The sequence below is a fragment of the Podarcis tiliguerta genome (genome assembly GCF_965153285.1).
Source record: "Podarcis tiliguerta genome assembly, chromosome: 2".
Taxonomy (NCBI): Eukaryota; Metazoa; Chordata; class Lepidosauria; order Squamata; family Lacertidae; genus Podarcis; species Podarcis tiliguerta.
The window spans coordinates 109,338,620-109,365,720 of NC_139535.1; the positions used below are offsets into that span (position 1 = coordinate 109,338,620).

Genomic DNA, 27,101 nt, shown 5'->3' on the forward strand with positions numbered 1-27,101 from the left:
CAGTTATCCTTGCAGTTTCAAGCATATTTTTATAGCCGTGGGGCTTGAAGCTTGCTTCAGAACAAGTACCGTATTTTTCGCTCTATAGGAGGCACTTTTTCCCCTTCAAAAATGAAGGGGAAATGTGTGTGCGTCCTATGGAGCGAAGACGCCATAGCCCCGCGACCCTCTCCCGGCTGTAGAAGTGACGTGCGACTATGGCAGCAGCCTCTCCGCTGCGCCTTTCCGCCGCTCCCTGACCTGCTCTTTGGGGCTGGTGGTGGGCTTCCCCCCGCCAGCCCCAAAGAGCAGGTTGAAAGGAACCTGAAGCCTGGAGAGCAAGAGGGGTCGGTGTGCAGTGACCGCTCTCGCTCTCCAGGCTTCCAAGATAGCCGCCTGAATGCACCTTAAACGGCACCTTGTTTTAGAGCGGGAAAACAAGAGAGGGGAAATTCTCCCTCTCTCTGCGCAGCGCCTCCTGCCACTTCGCTGAAGGGGTGCTGGGCAGAGAGGGGGAGAATTTTTTTTCTTGTTCTCCCCCCTCTAAAACAAGGTGCATCCTATTGTCCGGTGCGTCCTATGGTGCGAAAAATACGGTACTTAAAGGTGAAATGCTAAGAATTGGGAGCCTTGGCGATATTCAGCAGAGAGGACATCGGCCGAATGGAATGCCTTCCTCACTGGTACCTACCCCTCCTCTTCCTCCTCCCCTCCCCACTTAGCACATGCAATTTTGTGCCTGGAACCCTTGAGGAAAGCACAGGGCTACATTGAGAACATGCAAACGCTGAATACAAAATGGTCTTTAATTGAAATCTGCAGTGCCATTACTCATCTAGCAATGTTATTACCATACAGACATGATCTATCTTACAAGGATGGATGTTAGAACAAGTGAGGAGGATGCACAGATCCAAAGTGGCAAGGAAGTATGGCTTCACCGAAGGGACTGAGAACTTTCCTTCCACAGGAAGAATGACAAACTGGGCTGGGAGTGGTCGGAATGGGTCGGATGTCATGCCTTTTCTAGGGACCAAGATCTTGTGAGAGCCTGGCTAGGGGTGCGAAGGAATTAATGCAGCCAGGAAGAGCCTGAGCAGAGACCCTTGGGAAAGGACGAGGCACAAAGTCAACCCTAGCAGTTGAAAGTTCAGTATTGACAGGGGAGCTTCTCCACCTTGAGCTAATGTAAAATGGCTTGTATTATTTCCATGGAGACTGGCAAAGGAGTACTTTCTTCATTCCGTCTATGGCTGAATGTAGTTTGTGTTGCCTGATGATTCCGGTTGCCAATGGGGTGCCCTGTGCATTTATGAAAAAACTACGGTACATTTCTCCTGCCAGGCTTTTGGTACAGAATTGTCTCCTCGGACAGACAGCCCCTCTCCAAGATGTGAGACAGCAATCTCTCCCTGCTGTGCTACCTGAAGATCTTTTAACTGGAGGTGCCAGTGGTTTGAACTTGTGACCTCACACATGGGAAGCATGTGCCCCGTTGCTGAAGCATGGCTCTCTACTAATCTGTTCTGGGGCAACTGCAAGCTGTTATGTCTCCATTTGAGGAGGCTGGTTCTCAGTACATTTTTAATCTGTTTCCAACATGGCTCGCAAGACCCACAGAGCACAGTAAGGTGTTTTGTTAAGTGTAGCCTCTGGTGGTTAGGCGTCCAGTGCGTATCTGCTAAAAAAAATAAATTTTAAATATGCCACTTTGAAAGATTAGCAACATTACAGATGGTCAGAATGAAACAGCTAAAAGGCCTTCGAATCCTGCAAAACCTGGCATTGCATGTTCTAGAACTGCCTTTGGAAAACACCCTTTATTTTTGTGCCAAAAGTTGGGAGTTCAGAACAATGTGCAGCTTCATCAGATCAAAGGCCTATCGGGTCTAGAGCTCTTGTCTTCAAAAGGGGCCAGCCAGATGTTTCTGGGATATTTGTCCCAGCTATCCTGAGAACACCTGATATGTTGAAACCATGATCTTGAAACAGACGCTCATTTGCTGTGTGATGGAGCCTAATGCATGTATGGCTCCTCTACCCAATCAGGAACCCCAGCTGGTCAGGATTCCTGATTGGTTAGAGCAGCCCTAATATGCACAGCTGTACGGTCCTTTGTCCCTAATGCCAAATTGTTTCCAGTGGGGTGCCTGGCCAGTGGATGTGTTCGCATGGGAGGGCATGTTCCCATTACCCTCTGATGTGTTCAGTGAACCCATGTAGGAAATCATATAAACACATGCATTACAAATTTGTAAAGTTTTTTTTTTTACTGTAACCAAAACAAATACCTTTAAAATAACCTGCCTTTGTTGCAATTTAATCTTGAATATATTAAAAAGGGGTGTGTCTTTAAATCTAGAGAATTTTTCTTGCCTTCCCACCCCTAACATTTCAAAATAACATTTCTTATAGAGCTGCCAAAGACATGCTCTTAGCAATCAGTGCTCCATATCTGGAGAGGCAAGTCTTCAAGCAGATTTGCCAAACCAAGGCTTGAGCATACATGGGAAACCACTGTTAAGATCTTGTGAAGGGAACTGAAATGACTATCTGGGCTCTGCTTTAGAAAGGATCAAACCCTTCCAATTCTGGGAAAATTTAAACATGCCCTGAACTTCATAATTTAGTCTATTTGGGCTAAGAGGGGCAAGAAGCTACGATACACGTGAATTTTCAGAATTGCTGGTTTTTCATGCAGTTTTAATGTGACATTTTACATTTAAGATTACTTTGCCATCGTAAGTCTTCTGGATGGGCCAAGCAGTATATTTAAACAAGATTAGTGTGAACTGGCTGTGTTCTTTTAAATCTTTGTGAGATTTCCCATTGCACCGTTAGCAGATGCTAGTTCAGATCTGCCCCCCGCAAAATCTCACATCTTGCTTGAAAGACTGTGACAGGGAGGGCTTCTGGCTGTCCTTACTGCTGGGGAAATATGTAGGGAGCAGTCTCCCGCTCTGGCCTTTGGTTGGAGTAACTACAGTATTGAACACTAAGCCCGTGAAAACCGCTGCCAGCTGGAGATTGGCTTGCAATGTCCTGTGTCCATAACTGCAGGGCTGGCAGATTTCATACTCTTCTTACCTGCTGTTGGAGTTAATGGACTTTTTGGCACGATACCTTTAGCCCATCTGTTCAGATGTCCTATAACTGAGCTCTTGCCTGGAAGACCTGGGGCCTCGAGGTGATGGAAGAAAGGGGCTCTGACATCTAAAGGAGGTTGTGTAATGGTTTGTCTTTACCTGCTAGGGAGTGCTGCTTACGTTCCCTGCTCACTCCATCTACCAGGGGGCACGTGGGCGCTGCCCTGTGGCCTCAAGAGACCCCAGTGGAAACAGTACTGGTTGCATTATCACAGGGGCTGCAAGTTTTAAAGGGATTGACCAATTTTTCGTGGGGAGGTTCCCTCCTCCCTTTTGAAAACCTATTTAAACAAAGCAACAAATATTCAAGCATCTTGAAATCCTTTCTTTGCCCTGTGGGAAAAGCAATAGCTGTAACGATAACTGGAGCCGCCTGGAAGCAGAAAGGTGGTGCAAAATTGGGAGAACCTTAACGTTTCCTTTTTTATTGAAAAGCATCTTGCTAGTTCTCATGTGTGAGGCTGCTGTGCTGCAAATGCACAGAAGATTCAAACACGTAGTTGGGGGCGTGGAGTGCTTGCTACTCCTAGCTGCCAGTGCCCACTGACTTCAAACATTTATTGCTCTTTGCAGTTCTATGCATCCCTGTGGGCTAAAAAATTCTCTTCAATGGAAATTGGGTTTAAGTGCCAGATTCTGTTTAGCCAACAGAGGAGGTATAGCTGTGCAAAGAACAATATAGTAATACACACATCTCTTCTGCCAGTCATAATAATAATAATATTAATAATAATTTATTATTTATACCCTGCCCATCTGGCTGAGTTTCCCCAACCACTCTGGGCCGGCTCCCAATCGAGTGTTAAAAACAATACAGCATTAAATATTAAAAACTTCCCTAAACAGGGCTGCCTTCAGATGTCTTTTAAAGATAGGATAGCTGCTTATTTCCTTCACATCTGAAGGGAGGGCGTTCCACAGGGCGGGTGCCACTACCGAGAAGGCCCTCTGTCTGGTTCCCTGTAACCTCACTTCTCGCGATAAGGGAACCGCCAGAAGGCCCTCGGCACTGGATCTCAGTGTCCGGGCTGAACGATGGGGGTGGAGACGCTCCTTCAGGTATACAGGATCGAGGCCGTTTAGGGCTTTAAAGGTCAGCACCAACACTTTGAATTATGCTCAGAAACGTACTGGGAGCCAATGCAGATCTCTCAGGACCGGTGTTATGTGGTCCCGGCGGCCACTCCCAGTCACCAGTCTACCTGCCGCATTCTGGATTAATTGCAGTTTCCGGGTCACCTTCAAAGGTAGCCCCACACAGAGCGCATTGCAGTAGTCCAAGCGGGAGATAACCAGAGCATGCACCACTCTGACGAGACAGGCCGTGGGCAGGGAGGGTCTTAGCCTGCGTACCAGATGGAGCTGGTAGACAGCTGCCCTGGACACAGAATTAACCTGCTGAATTAGAGCTGAAGGAGACTGTCCACATGAGCCTAGCTGAAGAATGGGCTGCCTTTGTTTGCACTGTAGCAGATCAGATCCCTAAAGCAAAGCTGGTGTAGCAATGGCGCATGGGGGCCTTGGATTAGTGGGCAGTGGAAAGAACTTTCCCAGCATGCCACTCTTAGCACCACAGAAGGTGGAACAGCAGGTATACGGCAGGGGCTTCTGGAGGCTATATGCTGCCTTACAACACCTCATGTCCCTAGTCAATCTGATTTAGCACCATCAGTGGCAGCACCTCTCAAATCTGGCTCTAGCATGCTCAGGCTTCTGTTTTGCCACAGGCTGCTGTGTTAGGCTTGTGCAGCATCATGCAAAGCCTACTCCTGGTTGCACTGAATTCTCCCCACCAAAAGCTGCTGCATTCCCCCTTAAATAGGGAAAAAAAGCAGCTGCGGCAATAAAACCAGGCAAGGAAGGGCAGGCAACCCCTGCCCCCTTGTGGGCAGAAAGGGAATTAGCACCAGGGCAATGCTGCTGTCAAAACGGGCAGGTCTTTCGAACCGGAGCATGCATTGCGGTTAAAATGCCGGACTTGGTTTCCATTCTGCAGCTCGCGTCTGGGGAAGGCGAACAGGTGTGTAAGGGGAGAGGGCTTTTGACATTGGGAGAGAGCGACTCACAGCCAGCACCCCCCCCCCCCCCGGAAGGAAATCAGATGGCCAAGCAGGGACACCCCCTGTTAACATGTCACAAATCAAGCCAGGTGTATTTTGCAAGCATTCAGGTGCACTGTTATCTGTTTCGCTGCCTTTCTGGTAAGGACTGTGAGCAAGGATCCGGCAGGAGGCAGAATGTGCACTGGAGGGGGGACCCCCCCCATATGCAAATAAGCTGGGCAGGGGGTGTCACAAAAGCCACAGCTCATAGTGCTAGTGAGCAGAGGAAGACATTTTTTTAGCCAGTTCAGCTTCGTTTCAGGAACTCGTCTCTTTCCCAGTAGTCTCGGCTTAGTTGTCCCCCACCTCCGCCACCCAGGCTGCGCTGCTTTGTCAAAATGGCAGAGGGTGGATGGAAATGTGCTGGTCCCAAAATCTGTGGCTGAGAAACCCTGCCTTAGTTTATCTTTTTGCACCAGGAGCGGGGTTTTCCCCTTTCTCTCTTTTTTAAAACTCTTTCGCATCCACCCCTGCGCTAAGCTCTCACACCCTTGGCGTTTTTAACCAAACACAAATAAACGACGACACGTTAAAGGAGAGGGACATATTTCTCCAAACCAGGACCTTCACCTGAGAAACCAAGAGGAAAGGGGATTCTTCCTCGCCGGGGTACGCTCAACAGACTCCCCTCCCCCCCTTTTTAAGCGTTAAAAGGCTTTCGCCGGAATCGAGCGTTGGGATCAGAAATCCCAATTCCTGCCTTGTCCGTCCGTGCGCACGATCTCTCTATCTCTCGCTCCCCTCCCCGCTCCCCCCCCTCGTTACACAGACCCACCTGACAGAGACACGTGTTAAGTGCAAATGTAAACATTTCTCGTTATAAATTAAAAAATAAATAAATTACTTGAAAAGTGCAGTGCATGTTGGTGCCAGCAGGGAAGAAATGGAGCAGGTTCCCCCCCCCCCATTCCACCATTGGAATGGGCCGCATCAAGTGTGTGTGTGTGTGTCTGTGTGTGTGTGTGTCCGTGTGTGTGTGTGTACACATATATACAGTATGGGAGGGAGGGAGGGAGGAAGGAAGGAAGGACTGTTGGAAGAGAAGAGGGCTTGTTGCGCTCAGGCTTTGGTTGTTACTTTTGGGGAGGGCTATATTGGGGGCAAGGGGAAGGAAAACAACTTATTCCCAAGCTCTGGGTAGGGGGAGGTTTCCGTGCTGACTGCGGCCCAAACATGCATTGAGTCCAGATCAGAAACAGTCTGGCACCTGCGATGTGCCTGGTCCAGCTAAGATGTTTGAGCCTTGCCAGTGCGCCGAGAGCTCCTTGCCGCTGCCTTTGGTAGAAGAACGCACCATTCCCCAGCCCGGGTCTTCTCTCTCTGCCCCACGGGCCCATCGCTGACTCCCTGGGCCTGGTTAGAGCTCGTTGGTCCTCAGCCGGGGCCCACAATGTCCAAGACTCAGGAGGCAGCAGAACAGAAGGGATCGACTCTGCTCTCTGCGTGCATCGAAGGTCTCTCCTGCTTAGTTGTGGGGCTGACGGCTGCAGGCTTTGCGTGTCTGTTTGTTCCACGTCTCCAGCTGCCCCAAGTGAAAACTGCAAGCCCCGGTGGCAGGGAAGGGGCCCTCGACCCCACAACCAGTCCAGAAGAAGGCAGGGACGGGACGCAGGGATGAGGCGCACTGGCTCTCCTTCCAGAGATTATGAGATATATAGATTTATATAGAGCTTTTATAGATTATTTATATAAATATCTGGGGAGGTGGTCGTGGTGCAGGGAAGGGCCAGGGGTCTGTACAACCTGGGGAAGGAAAAGCCAAACGGGTGCAATCACAAACTCGGCATGTCCTGAAGTCTCTGCATCTCCCCGCTGCCTGAATGGTCCAGTTCGGCACTGTCGCAGTCCGAATCCTCGTAGGCAGCAGCGTCCTGGAAGGAGAGGGAGAGTGTGAGGAAATCGGGGCATGTGGAGAAATAATACCCAATAATATAATAATAATAATTTATTATTTATACCCAGCCCACCCGGCTGGGTTTCCCCAGCCCCTCTGGGTGGCTCCCAACAAAATACTTAAAACACAATAAAACATCAAACATTAAAAACGTCCCTATACAGGGCTGCCTTCAGAGGTCTTCTAAAAGGCAGATACAGTGGTACCTCTGGATACAAATGCTTCTGGTTACGAACGCTTCAAGTTACGAGCTCTGCTAGCCTGGAGGTACCTTCTCTTGGTTGTGAACTTTGCCCAGGATGCGAACGAAAATCGTTCGCGGCAGGAGGCCCCATTAGCAAAAGCGCGCCTCAGGATAAGAACGGTTTCAGCTTAAGAACGGCCTCCGGAACGAATTAAGTTCGTAACCAGAGGTACCATTGTAGTTGTTTATTTCCTTGGCATCTGAAGGGAGGGCGTTCCACAGGGCGGGTGCCACTACCAAGAAGGCCCTGTGGTTCCCTGTAACTTCGCTTCTTGCAGTGAGGGAACCGCCAGAAGGCCCTCGGCACTGGACCTCAGTGTCCGGGCTGAACGATGGGGGTGGAGATGCTCCTTCAGGTATACAGGACCAAGGCCGTTTAGGGCTTTAAAGGTCAGCACCAACACTTTGAATTGTGCTCAGAAACGTACTGGGAGCCAATGTAGGTCTTTCAAGACCGGTGTTATATGGCGACCACTCCCACTCACCAGTCCAGCTGCCGCATTCTGGATTAATTGTAGTTTCCAAGTCACCTTCAAAGGTAGCCCCACATAGAGCGCATTGCAGTAGTCCAAGCGGGAGATAACTAGAGCATACACCACTCTGGCGAGACAGTCCGCAGGCAGGTAGGGTCTCAGCTTGCATACCAGGTGGAGCTGGTAGACAGCTGCCCTGGACACGGAATTGACCTGCGCCTCCATGGACAGCTGTGAGCCCAAAATGACTCCCAGTCTGCGCACCTGGTCCTTCAGGGGCACAGTTACCCCATTCAGGACCAGAGAGTCCTCCACACCCGCCCGCCCCCTGTTCCCCCAAAACAGTACTTCTGCCTTGTCAGGATTCAACCTCAAACTGTTTGCCGCCATCCATCCTCCAACACTCACACAGGACCTTCAATGCCTTCACTGATTCTGATTTAAAAGAGAGGTAGAGCTGGGTATCATCTGCATACTGATGAACACCCAGCATGAGGCCACCTGTGGCCCTGAATTGGGCTGCAAGGAAGAAGCTTTAACCAATGCTCTGCTGGATCAGGCCAGTCCCTCACCTAGTCCAGCATCCTGTTCTTACAGTGGCCAACCAGATGTCTGAGGAAAGAACGCAAGCAGGACATCATTGCAACAACACTCCCCTCAATCTGATATTTAGAAGCATACCGCCTCTTGACAGTAGAGACAGAGCATAGCGGTCATGACTAGTAGCCACTGATAGACATATCCTCCTTGAATGCATTTAATCCTCTTTCAAAATGGCCATCGTTGCCCCTTGTGGACATGAGTTCCACAGCTTAACTATGCCCTGCATGCAGAAGTTTTTGTCTGTCCTGAATCTCCCGACATTCAGCTTCACCGGATGTTCAAACATTGCTGTGAGAGAGGGAGGAAACCTTTTCCTGCCCACCTCCATCATACCAGTGCATACTCGTCATTAAAGCTGGGAGGGGGACCTGGGACCTTCCAGGTGTGACTGGACCACGGCTCCCGCTATCCCTAGTGAGCCCAGGGCTGACATGATTTGCAGCCCAGCAACCTCGATGCGGGTGGCACTGTGGGTTAAACCACAGAGCCTAGGGCTTGCCGATCAGAAGGTCAGCGGTTCGATTCCCCACGACGGAGTGAGCTTCCGTTGCTCGGTCCCTGCTCCTGCCAACCTAGCAGTTCGAAAGCACGTCAAAGTGCAAGTAGATAAATAGGTATCACTCTGGTGGGAAGGTAAATGGCGTTTCTGTGCGCTGTTCTGGTCCGCCAGAAGCGGCTTAGTCATGCTGGCCACATGACCCGGAAGCTGTACGTCAGCTCCCTCGGCCAATAAAGCGAGATGAGCGCCGCAATCCCACGACTGGACCTAATGGTCAGGGGTCCCTTTACCTTTACCTTTAACTTTGAGAGGGCAGCAGGATCCTTTAAAGCAAATATTCCACACCCAGAAAAATGAAAAAGCTAATCTTGCATGTGATCCACATTTAGGTTCCTTCTGCTGGGCACAGGGAAGGGCAAAGGGTTCGTCTGGGAGAGGGGTTGAACGCTGGCATTCTCACTTGGTTCTCTCTGGCTTGGGAACTTTTTCCAAAAAGCTCCTATGCAGCTTGAAATTTAATGATGTAAAAATAAAATAGTGAGCCAATCCACTCACAAGGCTGAATTCTGTCCGCTTCCACGTTTGCTGATGGTGCAGTCTTATGCACATTAACAACAGACCAGAAGCCACCCAAACCAGTAGCTGCAGGAACAGGCAATGGCCTTCAGGGTTGCAGGTAACCTACCGTATTTTTCGCCCTATAGGACGCACTTTTCCCCCTCCAAAAATGAAGGGGAAATGTGTGTGCATCCTATGGGGCAAATGCAGGCTTTCGCTGAAGCCTGGAGAGCAAGAGGGGTCGGTGCGCACCGACCCCTCTCGCTCTCCAGGCTTCAGGAGAGCCCCACCGCCAGCCCCACAAACTGGGGGGGAGAAGCCTGACTTGGTTAAAAGGCTGGCGAGGGGAGAAGCCTGCTCCTCCCCGTCGCCAGCTCTGCAAACTCGGGGGACAGTGGGAGAGGCGCAGCGCGTCTTTCCCACTGTCCTCCGAATTGGTTAGAAAGCTGGCGGGGGGAGAAGCCTGCTCCTCCCTGTCGCCAGCCCCGCAAACTCGGGGGACAGCGGGAGAGGTGCAGCACGCCTTTCCCGCTGTCCTCCGAATTGGTTAGAAGGCTGGTGGAGGGCTTCCCCCTCCTCCAGCCCCGCAAGCTCCCAGAGCGAGGCCAAAGCTGCACGCAGCTTTGGCATCGCTCTGGGTCCCGTTCTGGGGGCTGGGGGAGGGGGAAGCTCGGGCTTCCCCCGCCCCAGCCCCTTGCCTGGGGGGGGGGGAAATAAATTTTTTCCCCTTTATTCCCCCCCTCCCAAAATCTAGGTGCGTCCTATGGGCCGGTGCGTCCTATAGGGCGAAAAATACGGTACATTTTGGGCTTTCCTGCCCCAGTAAAAGTGACCTCGCAGCCTTCTCAAAGCTCCTGCATCGCCCAGGTTCACCACCAGGGGGAAACCCACAGGAAAAACAAAAGTCCCGGCAGCTGAAATGGATGCCGGCACCCTCCCATTCTCGCACTGCACCCACCTCTCCAGGGTTCTGCTCGGCACTGAGCTGGCGTTTGACAAGCTGGATGGCCGCCTCCTTTTCGGACAGCCCGTCCGAGTGCCCCAGGATGTCGTCATCCGAGCGCTCGGCATCCAGGCGTTCGTCTGTGTTGGTGCTGGCCACATCTGGCGTGCCGCCGCTGTGGGATGCTGTGGTGCCCTCGCTGGCAGTGCCCTCCTCGCCGTCCCCATCGGAGAAGTTCTCGGAGCTGAAAGTGGAGAGCGACTGCCGCTTGCTCATCGCTTGAGGCCACCTGGGTCAGGAGAGAGAGAGAAAATATGAAGCCCTCTGGCAACATGGACCCATCATGTGTGGCAATGGGGGTGCCAGGCTAGTCAACCTCACTGGCCTCCAACTCAGCCACTGTGGCCAGGGCCAGAGTTAGGTTTGATGAGGCCCTGAGCTACTGAAGGTAATGTGGCCCTTTATATGTCCAGCCATCCTTTGTCAACTACAAATTGTCACTTTTTTGTGTGTTGAATATATGCTACACAGTCATACCTCGGGTTACAGACGCTTCAAGTTGCGCGATTTCGGGTTGTGCACCGCGCCGAACCTGGAAGTACCGGAATGGGTTGTTTCTGGGTTTCGGTGCTTGCACAAAGCGCTAAATTGCACTTTGTGCATGCACAGAAGTGCAGAATCGCGACCCGCGCATGCGCAGACCCTGCAGGTTGTGGACGCTGCGGGTTGCGAACGTGCTTCCTGCACAGATCACGTTCACAACCCGAGCGCCCACTGTCTGATAATTTATGGACCCAATAGGTATCTCAAGCCATTTGCACATAACAAATAGAAGCCTACACAACACAAAACAACATTGCTGTATGTAGGTTTTGGGGTTTTTTTTAATCTTATACTTTGGAAATGGACATCCAGGTTTTTTTCCTTTCCACCAAGAGAGTGGGGCCCTAAGTTATAGCTTGTTTAGCTTATACGTAAATCCGGCACTGACCGTGGCCCATGGTTAGAGATGGGAGCTTGAGTCCCACAAAAAGTGGAGGGTACCATGTTGGCTACATCCCTGAGCTATGGGATGGCTACACCCAGGGAATGTGTGTCTGCATTAAGGAATGGTTTCCTGGTTGTCTAAGCGGTTTGCCCGTTGAACAGACTGCCTTGGAAGATGCAGGTCATCCGATTTTAAAACGGACTAATGAGTATTATACATAGATAAAAGAGGATTTCCTCTACAGCAGGGGTCTGCAACCTTTAAGACAAAAAGAGCCACTTGGACCCGTTTCCGAAGAAAAAAAACTGGGAGCCGCAAAACCATTACGACATTTAAAACAAATATATCTCCGGAGCCGCGATCTGAGAGCGGGCGGGAAGGTGACGTCGGGACGGTGCGTGACTAACGCACGCACCGCCCTCATGCGACGTCACAGCCAGTACAGCGCCCGTCACAGTGGGGAGTGTCGGGGCGCACAATGCGCCTCCTCCCCTCGCTAGTATCCGCCCCGGAGCTGCGGCAAAGGTGTAAAAGAGCCACATGTGCCTCTGGAGCCGCGGGTTGCTGACCTCTGCTCTACAGTATTCAACTTTTTTGAGGAAAGGTTACAATCGTGTATAAAAGTCAGAATAGAAATTGGTACAGTGGCACCTCATGTTACGTACTTAATCTGTTCCGGAGGTCTGTTCGTAACAGGAAACCACTCGTAACATGAGGAGCGCTTTCGCTAATGGCGCCTCCCGCTGCTGCCACACTGCCAGCGCAACCTCTGCTCGCAACCTGGGGCAAAGTTCGCAACAAGGGGCATCTACTTCCGGGTTAGCGGAGTGCGTAACCCGCAGCATTCGTAAGGGGGACGGTACGTAACACGAGGTACCACTGTACTTGTTCATGCAATGTGAAGGGAGATGGGATGAGTGGATTTTGAAATGAAAATTGGAAAAGATATTGTACTTGGGACAGCAACGAGGGGAGGAAATGAATTGATTTATGGTGGTACCTCAGTTTTCGAATGTAACCTGTTCTGGAAGACTGTTTGACTTCCGAAACGTTCGATAACCGAAGTATGAATTTCCGGAATCATTTACATCCGGAAAACTCAATATGGAAGCTGCGTGGCACGTTCGGCTTTCGAAAAGCTTTTGAATACCGAAGCAGTTCTGGGTTTTCGGTGTTCGAAAACCAAAACTTTCGACGTCCAGGACATTCGAAAACCGAGGTACCACTGTATTTCAGTCACTGACCAGAGTGCCAGAGGGAGGAAAAAATAAATAACATATGGAGATGGAAAGTTAGCTTTTAAATTTGTATTGAATTTGCATTAATTTGTTTTTTAAAAAAGAGGAAGGAAGGAAGGTGCGGGCCATCCATCAAAGGTTTTACAGCAGATCCTGTATGGCCACTTCACCTATCAAGAACAATTCTCTCCAGCAGGGAAGAGGCCCTCACAACCGGTGCACAACTGACAGATGATTTCAGCTGCGGGTTGGGGAAGAATGGCCTTGTAGGCCAAACTCAATGCCTTGGCTGGCTTGTTAGCTCGGTTGTTGCGTTGCAGGGGGTTGGACTAGATGACCCTTAGGGTCCCTTCCAACTCCACAACTTTATGATTTTAAGACTGGCTCCTGGGCCAGAGGTTACCCCACCCCTGAGGTGCTCTAATGACAAACTGGAACGTGTCCAGAGGAGGGCAACCAAAATGGTCAAAGGCCTGGAAACGATGCCTTATGAGGAACGGCTAAGGGAGCTGGGGATGTTTAGCCTGGAGAAGAGGAGGTCAAGGGGTGATATGATAGCCATGTTCAAATATATAAAAGGATGTCACATAGAGGAGGGAGAAAGGTTGTTTCCTGCTGCTCCAGAGAAGCGGACACGGAGCAATGGATCCAAACTACAAGAAAGAAGATTCCACCTAAACATTAGGAAGAACTTCCTGACAGTAAGAGCTGTTTGACAGTGGAATTTGCTGCCAAGGAGTGTGGTGGAGTCTCCTTCTTTGGAGGTCTTTAAGCAGAGGCGTGACAACCATATGTCAGGAGTGCTCTGATGGTGCTTCCTGCTTGGCAGGGGGTTGGACTCGATGGCCCTTGTGGTCTATTCCAACTCTATGATTCTATTTAGATATTTGTGCATTTATGAATATTCTGTGTTGTGTGAAGACATTTCTTTCACCTGTTCTGACTCCTCCAGCTTCATAGTAATGTCTGATCTACTGTTGCACAGAGATTGATTCTATTGTGTGTGGGGGGGGACTCGGGCTAACCACCCCCATCTTCCACCAGTCGTACTGGGCTAACCCAGGCAAACACTCACCTTTGTCGGAGAGGGAGCTCGACTTCGCTGTCTACCTCGCCTTCTTCCTCCTCCGAGGAGACTCCGCGCTTCTGACCCGAGAAGGAGAAAAGAAAAAAAAAGGAACTATGTCATGGCTAAAATGAGACTGGAGTAAACAAAACCCACCAACCTCCAAGATTCTTAAAAAAACATATTCCACCATTTTCAGTGCTATTGCGGCAGCTAGACTGGTGACTGGGAGTGGCCGCCGGGACCACATAACACCGGTCCTGAGAGATCTGCATTGGCTCCCAGTACGTTTCTGGTGCTGACCTTTAAAGCCCTAACGGCCTCGGCCCAGTATACCTGAAGGAGCATCTCCACTCCCATCGTTCTGCCTGGACGCTGAGGTCCAGCGCTGAGGGCCTTCTGGCGGTTCCCTCATTGCAAGAAGTGAGGTTACAGGGAACCAGACAGAGGGCCTTCTCGGTAGTGGCATCTATCCTATCTTATAAAGACATCTGAAGGCAGCCCTGTTTAGGGACCTTTTTAACGTTTAGTGCTGTACTGTTTTTAACATTTGATTGGGAGCCGCCCAGAGTGGCTGGGGAAACTCAGCCAGATGGGCGGGGTATAAATAATAAATAATAATAATAATTATTATTATTATTATTATTATTATTATTATTATTGGATTTTGGGGCCGTGCTCCAAACAGACATGCATGTGGCACTCAGAAACAGATTTTTAATAGCTGGCTAGCAGTGTTTCGAACCTCTCACCTGTGCATAGCTGTCAACGGTTCCCTTTTTTAAAGGGAAATTCCCTTATTCCAAATAGGATTCCTCGCAAGAAAAGGGAAAAGTTGACAGCTATGCACCTGTGCTTCACAGCCACAGCAGGGCAATCACATGCACACAGCACCTACTTAAACGTGCGACTTCCCAGACAAGTTGATAAAAGATGTGCAAAAGTCACCTATGGTGGCCGTATGGATGGAGAAGGGCTGAATTGAGCAAACAACCCTGTTGCCCGAAATGAATCAACAAGCCTTTTTTAGGGGAAAAGCATCCCCTTCTGTTAGGATTTCATTTTCCCGTTGCTTGGATCATGTGATCCTTATTTACAGTCCACACTGCTGGGACTGTAACGGAAACAGATACAGAACCCTCAAAATAGCCTGACATTTTGTTTCTGCTCTAGTACACCTGCTTGCCTTAAATCAGAGATGCGGACCCCTGTGGTCCTCCAGATTGTTGCTGGACTCTTAAAAGGTAAAGGTAAAGGGACCCCTGACCATTAGGTCCAGTCATGACCGACTCTGGAGTTGCGGCGCTCATCTCGCTTTACTGGCCGAGGGAGCCAGCGTACAGCTTCCGGGTCATGTGGCCAGCATGACTAAGCCGCTTCTGGCGAACCAGAGCAACGCACAGAAACGCTGTTTACCTTCCCACCAGAGTGGTACCTATTTATCTACTTGCACTTTGACGCGCTTTCAAACTGCTAGGTTGGCAGGAGCTGGGACCGAACAACGGGAGCTCACCCCTTTGGGGGATTCAAACCGCCAACCTTCTGATCGGCAAGTCCTAGGCTCTGTGGTTTAATCCACAGCGCCACCCTTCCCATCAACTCTGACCACCCACTATGATGGCCGAGTCTGACGGGAGCCAAATGCATAATCAAAAGAGGGCACTGTGGCGTTTGCCCTCCTAGGTGTGTGACATCATACTGGGTTCATAAGGAAAGGGTTAACTAATTGTAAAGTGACTAACCTATAGGAACCCAAGGGGAGGAGTTAGAGTTAGAGTTATTAAGAAGTCAGTCTGAAGTCTGGAGTTGGAGAAGAGAGAGTGGGGATAAGTCTGTGGGTAGGGCTAGTCTGATGTGAGATAGGGAAAGAATCTGTTAAGAGGAGTCAGTCAAACAGCTGAGATAATCAGTAATAAGGTATTAGGAAGGTATAGGCCGGTAAAAAAAACTAAGGTTAAGAAACTGACAAGAAAATTATCTGAGAAACCTTGTTAATAAACTTTTTTTTTTATTAACCTTGTTTATTTATTTACTTATTTATTATTATTTATTTTTTATAATTATTAATATATATAGTGTGTGTGTGTATTATTTATTTATTTATTTATTTATTAACCTTGTTAATAAACTTGTTAATGCTTATAAAATAAACTTGTTTATGTGGTTTAATTTTTACAACTCTCTGGACTCAGTGTCTACCCGAGAGAAACGGGTTGGTAGCAGCGGGGAAGCGAGCACAGTGGTGGCACAGGGATCAATAGACCGTCAAACGTCCAGGAACCCTGTGTGATCGCCACAGGCACCAATCTGTATAAAAATTTGTGCGTGCTAATCTACAGACGAAGAAGCAAATTTGGACATAATTTCAGTGGAATCATATCTCAACGCTGTGGGGAAGAATGTGACCTGTGGGCCTGTCCAGGTGCAGATCCTCGATGGGCAGCTTCAAGCCCCCTATTTGTAGGGTTCTTTATCATTAACACGGACTTGGGATGGGGCAGTCCTTCAAAAAGAGGAGCCTGGAGAGCAGGACACCTGCCCACCCTACTTCTCCATTCAGTTCAGTCCAACAACACCTGGAGGGCCATTTGCACTTGGCATAAACAGCTTGGGTCTGGATCAGGGATAAGCAACCTAAGGCCCATGGGCTGGATGCGGCCCAATCGCCTTCTCAATCCGGCCCATGGACGGTCCGGGAATCAGCGTGTTTTTACATGAGCAGAATGTGTGCTTTTATTTAAAATGCATCTCTGGGTTATTTGTGGGACCTGCCTGGTGTTTTTACACGAGTAGAATGTGTGCTTTTATTTAAAATGCATCTCTGGGTTATTTGTGGGACCTGCCTGGTGTTTTTACACGAGTAGAATGTGTGCTTTTATTTAAAATGCATCTCTGGGTTATTTGTGGGGCCTGCCTGGTGTTTTTACATGTGTAGGATGTCTGCTTTTATTTAATGCATCTTTGTGGGACCTGCCTGGTGTTTTTACATGAGTAGAATGTGTGCTTTTATTTAAAATGCATCTCTGGGTTATTTGTGGGGCCTGCCTGGTGTTTTTACATGTGTAGGATGTCTGCTTTTATTTAAAATGCATCTTTGTGGGACCTGCCTGGTATTTTTACATGAGTAGAATGTGTGCTTTTATTTAAAATGCATCTCTGGGTTATTTGTGGGGCATAGGAATTCATTCATTCCCCCCCCAATACAGTCCGGCCCACCACATGGTCTGAGGGATGGTGGACTGGCCCACCGCTGACCCCTTGTCTCAATGGTCTCAGGGTCTTTTCCCATGTGAATTTTCACAAGATTTGAGACCAGTATGCGCATCTTTCACAAGAAACAAGGCCTGCTTTGCAAGGGCTCCAGGACTCTGGATTTACCCTCCCCTGGGATGTTCATTTGCTCGCTTCATATATATTGTTTTGGAGGCAGGAAAAGACATTTCTCTTTCACTGTGTCATTGGGAACTTAGCCCTTTCTGCTGCTCTCCTCTCATACATGTTCAGAAACCAGGGGTTGTCAACCTGGTCCCTAACACCCACTAGTGGGCGTTTCAGGATTCTAGGTGGGCAGTAGAGGGTTCTACGGCACAAGCTGAATCCTCCTTCCATCGAACACTGGTGGGTGGTGAGGAAATTTTACCATCAAGAAAGATGCATTAGTGGGCAGTAGGTATAAAAAGGTTGACTACCCCTGAGAAAGACGAATGAAACAGAAGAGGGAGGGGAGGGGAGAGGAGAGGGAGAGAGATAGAGAGATAGAGAGATAGAGAAAGAAAGAAAGAAAGAAAGAAAGAAAGAAAGAAAGAAAGAAAGAAAGAAAGAGAAGGAAGGAAGGAAAGAAAGAAAGAAAAAGGAAGGAAGGAAGGAAGGAAGGAAGGAAGGAAGGAAGGAAGGAAGGAAGGAAGGAAGGGGGAGGAGAGTGTTAGAATTCCTGCTCCATGATTGCAGTCATAGGATTGTTGTCTTTCACATGACGGTATATGTTTTTACTCCACAGAGTGGGAAGTGACAGAGACAGGATGTTTGTGTTACTGTGTTCCATGAAGTGGGACTATTGTCCTTTGTTTTCTCTCTTTGCTGTCTGATGCTAGAGAGAGATAGGGAGCCATGTTGCAGTGCTCTGTGTGTGTTTATATGTAAACATATAATGCTGAGTTGCTGAGGTCTGTCACGTGAACTGCGCAGACTCTGCGGATCCCTAAGTGTGCTGATGTCTGTTGGCATCGGTCGCTGTGATGTTCGGGCAGAAGAAAGCTTCTGAAGCTCCCAAACGAGCGACCAGGAGGGAGAGAACATGCCAGTCGGGCATGTGTCTCTGCCAGGGTCCTACTCAAGTGTAGGATGAGCTCCTAACAGAGAGAAGGAAGGAAGGAAGGAAGGAAGGAAGGAAGGAAGGAAGGAAGGAAGGGAAAGAAAGAAGAGAAGGGGGACGAGAGAAGGAAGGAAGGAAGGAAGGAAGGAAGGAAGGAAGGAAGGAAGGGTGCAAACTTAAATATTGGGCGGGGGGGGGTAAGCCCCACCCTGCAGAATTGATCACAAAATGCGGTGCATGCACACCATTTGAATGGAAATGCCCACCAATTTTGGGAGGGTCCTGGCCCCCTCACATATTTTATTGAGGGAGGGGGCAAAGAGACCTCAGCCCCTACGAACTGGTTCCTATGGAGGGAAGGAAGTGCGCCCCCCTGCCCGGCCCTACCTGACTCCGGGTGACGGCTGCCCGATACAACATGGCCGCTGGCGTGAGGTGCTGGGATTGCGGTGCGGCCGCTGCTCGGCTGCCCCTGCCCTGCTCCCGCTCGGCTTCCTCTCCCGGCTGCAGCCTGGCCTTCCCTGGGGGGCCCACGGCGCCTTGTCGCGAAGAGGGTGACTCGGGGCTGCTGGAGCAGGGGACGGAGGCCGTGTCTTCGCTGGGCGTCTCGCTGCAGGGCTGCTCGGCTGGCGGGGATTCGGGGCCGGCCGCCCCCTTGCGGCCTTCGGCTCCCAGGGTGGTGGAGATGAGGTCGGGGCTGGAAGACGACATCTTGCGCAGCAGCAGGTCGTGCTGGAGCCCCCTGAGGGCCGCGCAGGGCTCTAGGCGCTTGGCTCCCCCCGGATCGGCCAGCTCCCCACAGCTCCCTCGGGTGCTGACCTTGCGGTAGCGCGACTTTGCCCGCCGGCTGCGCCCGGGGGACGGGGGCCCTTTCTGGCACACGGGGATGGCCAGCTGGGGCAGGGTGGGGTCCATGATCACCTCCGTCTTCAGAATGTCAGGCCTGTGGAAGAGAACAATTGTGGCATAATAATAATAATAATAATAATAATAATAATAATAATAATAATTTATTATTTATACCACACCCATCTGGCTGAGTTTCCCCAACCACTCTGGGCAGCTTCCAATCAAGTGTTAAAAACAGTACAACATTAAATATTAAAAACTTCAGATGTCTTTTAAAAAGAAGATAGCTGCTTATTAGATAGGTGCCACTACCAAGAAGGCCCTCTGCCTGGTTCCCTGTAACCTCACTTCTCAGAATGAGGGAAGTACTGGGAGCCAATGCAGATCTCTCAGGACCGGTGTTATGTGGTCCCGGCGGCCACTCCCAGTCACCAGTCTAGCTGCCGCATTCTGGATTAATTGCAGTTTCCGGCTCACCTTCAAGGGTAGCCCCACGTAGAGCGCATTGCAGTAGTCCAAGCGGGAGATAACTATAGCATGCACCACTCTGGCGAGACAGTCTGCGGGCAGGAAGGGTCTTAGCCTGCGTACCAGATGGAGCTGTTGGACCACAGTTGTTTCAGTTTGACCTTTTACAGCGGCAATGGGGAACCTTGGCTTTGGGAGTCCAATTCTCCAGCCCTCTCTGTCTGACCCTCCGGGTTCTCTGCCGGCCATACCCCATGCTGGCCCTTCTTTCCATCTCCCTTGGACTCTGATAATGCTGCCTTGCCTGAATGGAGGATGGTGTGTGTGTCTGTGTGCATAATAACTTACCTCAAGGACCACCTGTCCCCATACAAACTGACCTGGACCCTGAGATCAACATCTGAGGCCCTTTATTGTGTGCCTCCTCCATGTGAGGTCCAGAGGGTGGTGAGGCCTTTTCCGTGGTGGCTCCCAGTTTGTGGAATGCTCTCCCCAGGGTGGCTCGCCTGGCACCTTCATTGCATAGACAGTGGAACGTCGGCTGTCAAACATCTCTGTTGACGCGTGTTTCGGCTTTCGACGCCAAAAACCTGGAAGTAACTGCTTCAGTTTTTGAACAATTTTGGAAGCTGAATGAGCCACGTGGCTTCCGTTTTGAGTTTCCCTATTATATTGAGGCTTCCGCTTTCAGTTTTCGAACGTTGTGGAAGTCCAATGGTCTCCCGGAACAGATTATGTTCAAAAACCGAGGTTCCACTGTATTTAGATGCCAGGCAAAAACATTCCTCTTCAACCAGGCCTTTGGCTGATTAATATCCTACAACCTTTTAAAATGTGTCTGTGGGAAAGGGGGGGCGGTTATTGTTTTGCTGTTTTCTTTTACTTATTTTTATGTTTTTATCCTGTTTTGTACTCTGCGAACTGAAGGGTTATAGATCTATAAATCTAATGCCCAACCATGGCATGTGGCCCCAGAAAGTTGCCTGGAACGGAATCAGGCCTTTGGGGTGAAAAATTGTTCCCCATGCTGTCAGCATCCCCTGTTGGGTCTTGTTTTGTTGTTCCTGGTTTGCTTTATTGATTTTCATGCTCTTTTACTGTCACTGATGTCATATTCCTCCAATTATTTTTACTGATTTTATATGCTACCTTTCCTTTCGGGAAGGAAGACCATTTGCAAGCAAATAAAAGCCAGCAACAAAGGAACAAACAGAAAACCGATTATAAAAATATATAGCTACTCCTAATTAGAATACCTAGTAAAACAGTTTCATCAAAACATCTGTAATTTTAAGCTGTATTTTAAGCCGTATTTTAATTAACTGTTTGTTTGTTGTTGTTGTTTTCTATTATGTTTTATTGCAATATATATTTGGTGTTAGCTGCCCTGAGCCCGGCCCTGGCCGCAGAGGGTGGGGTATAAATAAAATATTATTTATTATTATTATTATTATTAAGATCTATAATAAACAAGCCCATGAACCAGCATAATAGTTAAAACAGTTAAAAGAACAATTAAAGCAGGAGGTTCAAGTCAGGAGATCAGGGGAATGCTTGCTAAACAGATGTGTCTTCAAGAACCAGCGGAATGCCAATACTGATGAGGCCTCTCACATTTCACATTTCCACAACAATGGTGCCACTAGAGAAAAAGCCTGCCAAGCCAATAGTTATCAGGTTGTAGCAAAATAACCAGTTCCATTTGTTGAGCTTAATGCACTGAAGCCGTGCTTCCTGGTCACTGGAAATTATTTCCTGCCTTCATTTGAGTTTTGAGATTCCACCAAATACTGACCAAAAAATTGCTGGGCTTGTTTGGAAATCATAAGGGCTATAAGCTTGGTTTTATTTTTGCCAAACAACAAAAAGCAATGACTTTCAGGTTCCTAGATTCTTCACCAGATGCCAGTCACATTTTGAGATCTGTGTATTGCATGCAACTGACATTGTAAAAAGGCCCTTTGCATCAGGGCTTATTTTGAGGCCCTGCATTTTAGGAGGTTGCGTTAGAAAACCTTAAACACCGTTAAGTGTATCCTATTCAAACATATGTATGTGTACAGATATGTAGATGAAGAGACAAATTCTGTGCCCAGGAGAGCGAAACCCTGAACCCAGAAAAGCTGAATTCTGCAAGCTGAATAAATTATGCAAACTAAGCAAATATGCCTAATCTATTCTTCATTTTAAAAATACTATGCATAATGTACGGGCATGTGGAGGACGCCAGGAGCTATGCAACAGAAGCCACAACCACAGCAAACCTTATTAAGCCATTCCTCTGACTTCTGAGATTGGACAAGGCATTGCCCACATGGGTTCAAATGCACCTATGTAACGATGAGGGCTAGAAGCTTGCTCGTTTTAAAGAAATAAAAGGAAGGAAGCTGAGATTCTTAGGGAGCCGAGTTGTGAACTACATCTGCACTCCCACAAAATCATGCCACACAACACTGAAAGAGACAGAGACTCTTCATCAATCCCTCTCTCCTTCACAGGCCTTTTCCCCGCCACTCCTCACCTCTTGCTGTGCGGAGAGAGTTTCTGAGGCACATTCCTCTTCTTGATCAGCTTTTCCACAGTGTTGCCATGCAGGAGGCTGCGTGAAGGGTGGTGCTTAAAGAGCCCAGGGTACTTCTTCTCCAGGGCTTGCTCCCGCCTACGGATGGAGATGGAAAAAACTGAGAACGGATGAGGACGGACTACTCAGACACCTGACTGCTGGGTGGCATGCATCCTTTTTGGGGCAGGAAGGCAAGCTACAAATACTGTAAAGGGTTGTGCAATTAAAATACAGTGGTACCCCGCAAGACGAATGCCTCGGAAGACGAAAAACCCGCTAGACGAAAGGGTTTTTCGTTTTCTGAGGTGCTTCGCAAGACGGATTTTCTAAAGGGATTGCTTCGCTAGACGAAACAGCCCTGCCTCTCCTGTCATGGCGACGGTCACTGCATGTACGCACGCTCACTTCCCCGCTCCTCCGACTCCCTCCCACCTTCCGGCTGACCTTCCGGCTGCCTCGCGCCGCTGCCCACCCCCCTCGCGCGCTCCCCTCGGGAGCTGTTGCCGCCAGCAGCCAGTGCTGCAGCCGGAGTTGCGCTCCTGAGCCCCGCCGCCCTCCAGCAGCCGCGTCGCGCGGTGTCCACAAGGCGCAGGTGAGTCCAAGAACCGGCTGCGGCAGCTGCCCTGCTTCTCCCCACCCCTCCTTGCTGTGGTGCTTCGCAAGACGAAAAAACTCGCTCTACGAAAAAACTCGCAGAACGAATTAATTTCGTCTTGCGAGGCACCACTGTACATCAGCTACAGCAACCAATTATGTCCCAACTAAACACACATGCATACACATATGCTATCCAAGTTTACAGGGAGGTTGTTACAGGGTTCCCTGGGAAACAGGAAGCTGCCTTGCACCCAGACTGACCAATGGTCCATGTATCTCAGAATTGCCTACTGAGGTTGAATCATGACAAGACAGAAGTACTGTTTCTGGGGGATGGGGCGCGTGTGGAGGACACTCTGGTCCTGAATGGGGTAACTGTGTCCCTGAAGGACCAGGTGTGCAGCCTGGGAGTCATTTTGGACTCGCTGCTGTCCATAGAGATGCTGGTCAACTCTGTGTCCAGGGCAGCTGTCTACCAGCTCAACCTGGTACACAGGCTGAGACCCTACCTGCCTGTGAACTGTCTCGCCAGAGTGGTGCATGCTCTGGTTATCTCCTGCTTGGACTACTGCAATGCGCTCTACCTTTGAAGCTGACCTGGAAACGACAACTAATCCAGAATGCGGCAGCTAGATTGGTGACTGGGAGCGGCCACCGAGACCATATAACACCGGTCTTAAAAGACCTACATTGGCTCCCAGTACGTTTCCGAGCACAATTCAAAGTGTTGGTGCTGACCTTTAAAGCCCTAAATGGCCTCGGCCCAGTATACCTGAAGGAGCGTCTCCACTCCCATCGTGCAACCCGGACACCGAGGTCCAGCGCTGAGGGCCTTCTGGCAGTTCCCTCACTGCGGGAAGTGAAGTTACAGGGAACCAGGCAGAGGGCCTTCTTGGTAGTGGCACCCGCCCTGTGGAACGCCCTCCCATCAGATGTCAAGGAAATAAACAACTACCTGACTTTTAGAAGACATCTGAAGGCAGCCCTGTTTAGGGAAGCTTTTAATGTTTAATAGATTATTGTATTTTAGTGTTCTGTTGGAAGCCGCTCAGAGTGGCTGGGGAAACCCAGCCAGATGGGTGGGGTATAAATAATAATTTTTTATACTTATAATTATTATTGTTACAGGGTTCCCTGGGACACAGGGAAATAGCGAGCTGCCTTGTACAGTGGTACCCCGCAAGACGAATGCCTTGGAAGACGAAAAACCCGCTAGACGAAAGGGTTTTTCGTTTTCTGAGGTGCTTCGCAAGACGGATTTTTCTAAGGGCTTGCTTCGCTAGACGAAACAGCCCTGCCTCTCCTGTCATGGCGACGGTCGTACGCTCGCTTCACCGCTCCTCTGGCTCCCTCCCACCTTCCGGCCGACCTTCCGACCTTCCGGCTGCCTCGCGCCGCTGCCCACCGCCCTCGCGCGCTCCCCTCAGGAGCCGTTGCTGCCAGCAGCCAGCGTTGCAGCCGGAGTCGCGCTCCTGAGCCCCGCCGACCTCCAGCAGCCGCGTTGCGCGGTGTCCACAAGGCGTGGGTGAGTCCAAGGACCGGCTGCGGCAGCTGCCCTGCTTCTCCCCACCCCTCCCCGCTGTGGTGCTTTGCAAGATGAAAAAACTCGCTCTACGAAAAAACTCGCAGAACGAATTAATTTCGTCTTGCAAGGCACCACTGTACCTTGTACCCAGTCTGACCAATGGTCCATGTGTCTCAGTATTGTCTACAATGACTAGTAGGGGCTCTCCAGGGTTCCAGACGGGGGTCTCTCCTGGTTCTTCCTGGAAATGCCAGGAATCAAACCTGGGACATCCGGATACAGGGTAGATGCCCTAGCCATTGATCTATGGCCCTTCTCAAGTGGGTTCATCCCTCTTCCTATATAGCCTCAAATGATGCTGTGGGAATCATTGGGCTTATGGGGGGGAAACCCGCCATGCTTCTCAGACCCACAGATTGGCTAATGCTGCCGTCCTTCCTGGACCAAGCTCTCTGGCATAGCACGCCACAAAAAGCTTGCCACCTAGAGGTCAGGAGCAGCCAGAGGCATCAGGATTCTTCCCCACTTCCTTTAGGGAACGGCTGCAGCTCAGTGGACTTTGCACTTTGTGTCCAATAGGACTAGGAGAGAGATTTCTGTCGGAAAACCTGGACAAACATTGGCCCAGTAAAAACCAGTTGCAATGTCTAGCACCCCTTGCTGTGGGATCCCCCAGATGTTTCTGGGACTGCAGATCCCATCAACCATTGGGCCCTGCTGGCTGGGGCTGATGGGAGTTGGAGTCCAACAGCACTCAGCAGGCCCCAGGTTTCCCTGCCCGGTTTTTGAGTTTCTGCCTTCTCACCGGAGCAGCTCCTTCTCCTTCAGCTCCAGCTGTAGCATAAGGGAGTTGAGCTCCATGTACAGGTTGTTGGCTCGCTCCAGCTTGCGCTCGTAATGCTCCCGGATGTCCAAAGCATGCCTGGGGAGGGAGAGGAAAGCAGCTGTCAGGCATCCTATACGAACAGGACTCGGGAGCCGTGTCCCAGCTCTGCTGCTGATGGGCCACTTTTCAGAATTGGCAGCAGTGGAGAATCCGCGACCAGAAAGAAGAGGAACACCAAGAAGATTGGAAGAAATTTAAAGACTATTTGAATAAATATTGTAATATTAAAGATATGTAACCACTTGAAAGAAACAATTAGGCCTAGGATTAAAATGGAATTAAATTTATAAATAAGAAAATAAATAAGAAAATTTCATATTTTGTAAGATGCCAAGCCTGTGCTGGGCAGCATAAGATACTGTATGGATATTTTTGATGCTTTAATTCTGTTTTGAAGAAAGTCCTGCCAGAAAAAGTGTGAATTGCCTGGGCGATGTTTCCTTTCCAAAGGCGTCCGTTCATATGCTTCCAGTCGCTTCAAACTGCTCATTATTTAATATCTGCAACAACATAGAATATGCGCCACACTATTTATAAGCACCTGCTCCTAACAGGGGCAGTTGAGGCTCGTCAGCCTGGGAAGGTGGCTCATCTAGAAGAAGGAAAAGTCTGATCCTAAACCTCCACTGCTTTGCAGGAGAAGAAAAGGCTAAGACGTAAACCCTACAAAAATCTGGAGTGGAGCCCTAAGACAGTTGAATGGCGCCTTGTACGCCTTCTTCTAGCAACTCCTGCAGCCCAGCGGGTACCCAATGTTTTGCTCTGTTTTCCTTTGGACCACATCAGTGAGGCCCAGGCTCACTCCCTTGTCTCTTGAGACAGACATATACCGCCACCGCCGCTGCCACCAAGCTCCTGACTACAAGGAGGGAACCTTTTCAACCATATCATTGCTGCTCCTATATCCATCACCTTACCTGAGTTCTTCTCGTCGCCGGTGGATCAGCTCCTCCTCCAAGCGGTGCAGACATGTCCCCTCTGACTTGATCTTCTCAAAATGCAGCTTCACTTCCTCCCTCCATTCAGCCTGCGGGGGGAAGAAGAGGAGACATAGATAAGCTTCTCTCCTGGATTCTGAACATACGCAGCTGAAACTAATGGAAAACAAGAAGGAACACGGCTTTGGTCTTCTGGCAGAGTTCAAATGCCTGAACAAGGAAACACTGTACTGTGTCCATGGGCAGAAGATAGGAACATGTATGCAACCCCCCAATGGCCCCTTGCATGCCACTGGTTTCAGACGCATTGGTGAGGAGGGCTGCAATGCATTTGTGTTGGTGCTATGTCGATGGACAGGGACGCGGGTGGCGCTGTGGGTAAAAGCCTCAGCGCCTAGGGCTTGCCGATCGAAAGGCCGGTGGTTCGAATCCCCGCGGTGGGGTGCGCTCCCATCGTTCGGTCCCAGCGCCTGCCAACCTAGCAGTTCGAAAGCACCTCTGGGTGCAAGTAGATAAATAGGGACCGCTTACCAGCGGGAAGGTAAACGGCGTTCCGTGTGCTGCGGTGGCTCGCCAGAGCAGCGATGTCACGCTGGCCACGTGACCCGGAAGTGTCTGCGGACAGCGCTGGCTCCCGGCCTCTAGAGTGAGATGAGCGCACAACCCTAGAGTCTGTCAAGACTGGCCCGTACGGGCAGGGGTACCTTTACCTTTTTATGTCGATGGACAGTCCTAAAATGTATTGTTTGAGATAATAGTGCCTCACCAGGTCTACTCTATGCAACCTTAATATATGATCTTCAAATATCTCAAGGGGTGTCCCATGGAAGATGCAGCAAGCTTGTTTTCTCCTGCTTTGGAGGGTAGGACTCAAACTAATGGCTTCAAGTTACAAGAAAGGAGATTCCGACTAAACATCGGGAAGAACTTTCTGACAGTAAGAGCTGTTCGACAGTGGAACAGTCTCCCTCTAGAGCAGCCTTTCTCAACCTGTGGGTCCCTAGATGTTGTTGAACTACAACTACCATCACCCCTAGCTAGCAAGGCCAGAGCTCAGGGATGATGGGAGTTGTAGTCCAATAACATCTGGGGACCACTGCTCTAGAGGTTGTGGACTCTCCTTGGGGTTATAAAGCAGAGGCTGGATGGCTAAAGGTCTTGGTCTGCTTGAACCACATCAGTGAGGCTGTGGGGTCTTTTCATCTGGGCATCCCAAGACCTCCACACATA

General features: G+C 49.8%; 1 protein-coding gene across 1 annotated transcript in view; it reads right to left on the bottom strand.

The window, feature by feature from the left end:
* Nucleotides 1-5,858: 5,858 nt before the first annotated feature.
* The window catches only part of MAP3K12 (mitogen-activated protein kinase kinase kinase 12), a 115,625-nt gene continuing 94,382 nt past the window's right edge, over nucleotides 5,859-27,101 (bottom strand). The window contains exons 8-14 of the mRNA XM_083427398.1: nucleotides 25,851-25,960; nucleotides 24,853-24,969; nucleotides 21,884-22,021; nucleotides 18,433-18,988; nucleotides 13,743-13,813; nucleotides 10,457-10,730; nucleotides 5,859-7,098 (exon numbers count right to left, since the gene is read on the bottom strand). Coding sequence (XP_083283524.1) covers nucleotides 7,000-7,098; nucleotides 10,457-10,730; nucleotides 13,743-13,813; nucleotides 18,433-18,988; nucleotides 21,884-22,021; nucleotides 24,853-24,969; nucleotides 25,851-25,960 — 1,365 coding nt within the window. The 3' untranslated portion in view covers nucleotides 5,859-6,999. The remainder of the gene's footprint in view (nucleotides 7,099-10,456; nucleotides 10,731-13,742; nucleotides 13,814-18,432; nucleotides 18,989-21,883; nucleotides 22,022-24,852; nucleotides 24,970-25,850; nucleotides 25,961-27,101) is intronic.